This window comes from Phaethon lepturus, unplaced genomic scaffold (assembly GCF_000687285.1).
Source record: "Phaethon lepturus isolate BGI_N335 unplaced genomic scaffold, ASM68728v1 scaffold38014, whole genome shotgun sequence".
NCBI classification, from domain to species: domain Eukaryota; kingdom Metazoa; phylum Chordata; class Aves; order Phaethontiformes; family Phaethontidae; genus Phaethon; species Phaethon lepturus.
Window position 1 is genome coordinate 1 of NW_010537701.1, and position 5,079 is coordinate 5,079.

The 5,079-nt window shown below is 52.9% G+C and overlaps 1 protein-coding gene across 1 annotated transcript in view; it reads left to right on the forward strand.

Moving 5' to 3' along the window:
* The first annotated feature begins 1,332 nt into the window (after nt 1-1,332).
* LOC104620372 (rho GTPase-activating protein 39-like) overlaps nt 1,333-5,079 on the forward strand; it is a 19,141-nt gene continuing 15,394 nt past the window's right edge. Inside the window, exons 1-2 of the mRNA XM_010286567.1 lie at nt 1,333-1,469; nt 2,990-4,304. Coding sequence (XP_010284869.1) covers nt 1,333-1,469; nt 2,990-4,304 — 1,452 coding nt within the window. The remainder of the gene's footprint in view (nt 1,470-2,989; nt 4,305-5,079) is intronic.

Genomic DNA, 5,079 nt, shown 5'->3' on the forward strand with positions numbered 1-5,079 from the left:
TGGCAGAGCTTCGGGCTGGGTTCCTGCCACTCTGGGTTGGTGGGGTTTGGTGAGCGCCGGAGCGGTGGGTACTAGTGGGACTGCCGATGCTGGGTGGTACCGGCACGCACTGAGCCTGTGCGAGGGGATGAGTCTGGTCATACTGTGCCTGACAGAGGGGGGTCTGCCAAGCCTTCGCTGAGCGCGTAGTTCAGCTGCACGCAGAGCTGGCTGGAGGTGCAGTGTTGTAGGTCGGGGAGAGGAATAACCTCAGGAGGTGGCTCATGGGACATGGGGTCCAGCACCTTCCCGCAGAGCACAGGGCTGTTTTCCAGCCCTGCTACAGCTGGGGGTCTCTCGAGGCAGGGGGACACTCCTGCAGCTCAGGGGCTGCGGCTCTTTCTCCCCCAGGACCCAACAGCTAGATAGTGCTGGTCGAGATGCAATGCTGCTCCAGCCATAGCACTGAGTTAAAATCACTCCCCTGTGATCACTCTGGGCCTGCCTGCCGAGTCCGGAGCCTGTGAGCGGCTCTGTCCTGCTTGTCCTTGACACGGCTCTGTACCAGTCCCACTTCCCTACCACAAAACGAGCTGCTGGTACAGCCAAGCGGAGGGGTAGGTGGAGGGGTGTCAGAAATACTCATCTAAAAGCCTACCAAATGTTGCTGCTCTGGTTCTTCCTGTTAGTCCAGGAGCTCTTCGAGGAACAGCCAGCAGCAGCGCCTGCGCCTGGCATTGGGGCTTGGCTGTGTGCAGCAGGGACACACCGGTGCGAGGAGCGGTCCCTGTGGACCCCAGGGAGGGACATCTGGTGGGTTGCAGGGCCACATGTCTTCGCGAATGCCACCCCCATCCTGCCTTACCCCTGGCTGTTCCCTGCCTCGCTTGGCGCCGCTGGCAGTCACCCCCCTGCTCCAAGCGTCATGCCTCCGGGAATAAGCACGCAGAGGACAAGCCACGATGGCAAAACAGGAGTGGGAGAGCAGGGACTGTGTGTGAAGGCAGCTTGGGCAGGTGGAGAGAGGCCAATCCCAAATCCCTCAGTATTTCCCAAGCAGCTGCTCTTGGGGCAGGGTTCGGGTCAGTCCTGGACTGCAATGCTGTGAGCGGGAGGTGGTCTCATGGTGGTGGCATCTCCATCTTGTTGAAGTAGTGTCAGGAGCTCCCTTAAAATAAAACTCTTTGTGCCTTAGCAGGAGATGCTGGGAGAGGTCCCTGGAACAAGGGGGACCCCAGCATGGGAAGCAGAGGACGGCGGCCCTTTCTCAAACCCTCTCCAGTCACCTGGGTAGTTGCACAAGGCAGAGTCGCGTGTCTCGTGGGGAAGGAGCCAGGCCCTGCAAAGGCAGTCATGTGGTGTGAGGTGGCGGGGGCCTTTGAACCCTGGCCAGGAGCCAGCCGCTGCGCCCGCGGCAGGGGGGCGGCCGGGCGCGCCCCCGGCGTGCGGGGATGCAGTGCCGTTGGAGAGCATGTTTTGCCACAAGTGTGGTAAGCAGTGGATGGGGAAGGAGCACGCCACCCCCTTAGGAATGGAGTGAGTGGGAGTGGACATGGGATATTGGGTGTGGGGCAGAGGATGGGGGGCATGTAACTGGGGGGGGAGCAGGTGAAATAGGGCACCCACAGTGATGTGAGGCTGTTGCTGTGGGGCAGACATGTCTTGCTGGGGTGGGGTGTGGGGAGAGCAGGGTGTGTACAGATGCACCCGGCCGGTGGGAGAGCCATGGCGGGGAGGACAGGCAGGACACCCCCAGGGAAGCTGTGCTGAAGGAGGGGGCTGGGACCTGGGACATGAAAGGTCTCTGGAGAGCAGGAGCAGAGCGAAAGAGGGTTGGGATGTCTGGATATCTTGGGGCTTGGTGGGGAAGGCACAAGCAGGAGGAGCAGCATCACCGAGAAGCAGCTCTGGGCATGTGGTAGAGGTGGGTCAGTCTGCCAGCGCAGGGGCCATGGAGGACAGGTCAAGCCCTGCAGGATGGAGAACAAGTATTAAGGTTCAAACAGAGCAAAATGGCTGTGAAGGTGTTACGGGAGCATCTCCCGTCGCAGATGGGGCACATGTAGCACGCACCCAGATCTTACCCAGCGACGGCTGGTAGCGGATACATGGAGGGAGGGGACAAAATGGGGCCACATTCAAGGGGACCTTCCTGGGGACAATGATGCCTTTGAAGACCTGGAAGCTCAGGCAGCTGGTTTAATAGCCTTTCCATTTGCTTTTCCTCAGAACTCACAAATGCAGACCAGCTATAGCTGCAGCCTGGCAGCAGGTTGTTACTACACTGCAGAATGTGCCTTTGGAACTGGGATGTTGCAGTGGGCACGCTGGGTCTTACAGCCATGAGAGCTGAGCAGAGCCAGTAGGTTTGGCCAAGGGAACCAGATCTGAGGGCATCTGGACCAGGCTGGGAGGATGGTCTACACAGAGGCTTGGTGGATTGTGTGGGAGTGTAAAACACATCCTGTGAATCAAGGACATCTGCCCCCATACACCTCCCATAGACCTCAGGTTTTTCTGCAAAATAAACATGCATGTGGAAATTTAGATGAAAAATAACGTGGTCTGGAAGGACTGTCATTGTAGTTTGACAATCCGAAGGCAGAAACTTGGGATTATTTTCCAACTCACTGCTTAGGTGGCCCAGAATAGCTTACTGGTCTTTGGCTGGTCATTCTGGGTTTCGTGCTGGCTAATGAGCCTTGGGAAGCGTAGGTTGTTTCCGATCTCGGTGCTGCTGATACCAGACAGGTTATAGTATGATGAACTGATGAACTTGTTTCATCTCGTTGTTCTGCTGTTCATGACTCAGAAAATGTGTGTAACAACTATATGTTTCTGTTTTGGGAAGGGGGATCTCCAGGAAAAAACAATGAGAAGCTGATATAACTGGTTGGGAATTCTCCAGGCACTTTGAGACTAACAATCTGGTATTTGAGTAGAAGTAGAGGATACTTCAGTTAATATAATTCTTAAATAATTCCCTGTATTTGTATCTTTCTTCCTTTAGGGAGACTCCAACCCACTGGCAGCCTCTGCCAGGCACGAAAGCAGCCATGTTGGTCAAAGTGAACAGTTTGAGGCAGATACAGAGCTCTTCAAACAGTTTGCTTCAGCTGCAGAGTGCTCCAGAGGCCAACAGCCAAAAATCTCTTCCAAAACCAGCCATATATGCTCAGCTTCAATCCACGTCCCAGAGCCCTGGAGCCACAAAGCAGATGCCTACAGGAGAAACAAAGCAGTCTATGCAGATCAAAAAGACGGATAACGGTGGATTTTGCCTAGTGCTGATGAATGGTCCAACTTCAAATTCTCAAACACCTCCAAGGAGCCAGACAGGAACCCCCCAGCCTGCATCGCCCAAGTATGCCTCCCCTGCACCTATATACGATGAGCCATCTTTAGAGTCTCCAATTTATGATGAGCCACCAGTAGATATGGACACTGAAAGTGTCAGTATGAGTGGGATGTCTCCACCAAGATCACCAAGCAATAGCTTAAAAAAGCAGCTGCAACCAACCAAATTATTACAGCATCCGGGTATGCAGCAGCAGCAAGCTGCAAAGAAGCATGCAAGAAATCCTTCTTCTACTGAATACAGCCCAGCTGGCAGAGAATATATAAAACACATGGTCAATGTTGACCAGTCTTCCAAACTCTCCCACTCTTCTGCTGCAACAGCTGATGCCTTTACTAAACTGCCTGGTCAGCTTACTTCAAAGGACAGCTTCAAGCAGTCTTGGAGGATCTTGGAAGCCAATGTCCTCAAGAACATGGAAGCCCACCACAGTCGGCAGAACAGCCTACAATCTCAAGAGTACCCAATGGGTATAAGCCATCAGGATTCTGGCTATTCAACTGGCCCTTCTCCAAGCTTGAGAAAAAGGAAAGGAAGGAGGCAAGGGACAGGTCAAGGAAGACCTGGCTCTGTGGGCAGCAGCAGCGAGCTCACGGCTTTGAATGATAAGCTGATTGCTGAGATGCGTGCTGTGGTGGGCAGGTCGGCAGCTTGCAGGGGAAGCAAAGCCAGCCTGGATGCTGCAAGTCTGGAGAGTGGCATCCCAGCAGAAAGCAGCAAAGTCAGATTTCAGTCCGACCACTTGAAAAAATGTATCAGCCGGAGCTCAAGGGATGACGTCTCAGCTAGTAATAGGTCTCTGTATAGACAGGGCCTGGAGAGCAGGGGCAGCTTTCCCAGCGATGTGGCTGCTCTGCAGGACACAGTGAGGCAAAAGAGGACCTTTGAGAAAATAGATTCTTTAGAAAAGAATGTAACCAGCCAGACAAGTTTGGCTTCGTCAGATGCTACACGCCGCTCCTCGCAGGTACCTCCCCATCTACACCGGGTTAAATCGCATGTCTTTGCTGGACTGTGGTGGTGCAGAGCCGAGTACCTGATCTGCTCCTGGGTGGCTTTAGTGGATGTGCTGCAGGCAGAACATGTCTGTGCCTGCAGAATAGTGAACAGGTCACAAAGCTTAACAGCTTTGCAGTTGGAGACCCCATTTCAGGCCAGTGGCGTGAAAGGAGGAGGAATTGTGGAGGGGCTCGTGTCCAACAATCCCTCAGCACTGCAGGTAGCTCTGCTGTGTTATTTGGGTAAACCTACTGCCTGATCATTTTACTGATACTTGTGTCTTCTTTGGTAACCCTTGCCCTCACATGTCCTTTCTGCACTGGGATGGACAGAGTTAATGGGGTACAGGACACAGGTGTCAGGGTTTGCATGGCCACATGGCAGCGTTTTCTCTTTTTTTCTCTCTCTTCTTTTTCTAGTAGTTCTTCACATTCTGTTCTCCCTTCCAGTCGTGCCTGAGCATTGAATGGAAATATTCGGAAAACCGGTGACAGTGACCCTAGCATCTTCGTGTTGGAAATAGCTATTTTAAAGCCTATTAGTATTCCTGCACAAGAGGAATAGTTTTTCTCTATAAAACAGCACTTCTGCAGAATTTTATTTATCATCTTTTCTCCTATTTGGATTTGAAGGAACCTCCTGCTTCATGGTTTTAGTTGAGATTTTTGTTCTACATAGGGAATTTTATATCCCGTGAAGGTCTTGTCTTTTTTCTCTTTGCTTACTCTTCCAGTTATTTAACT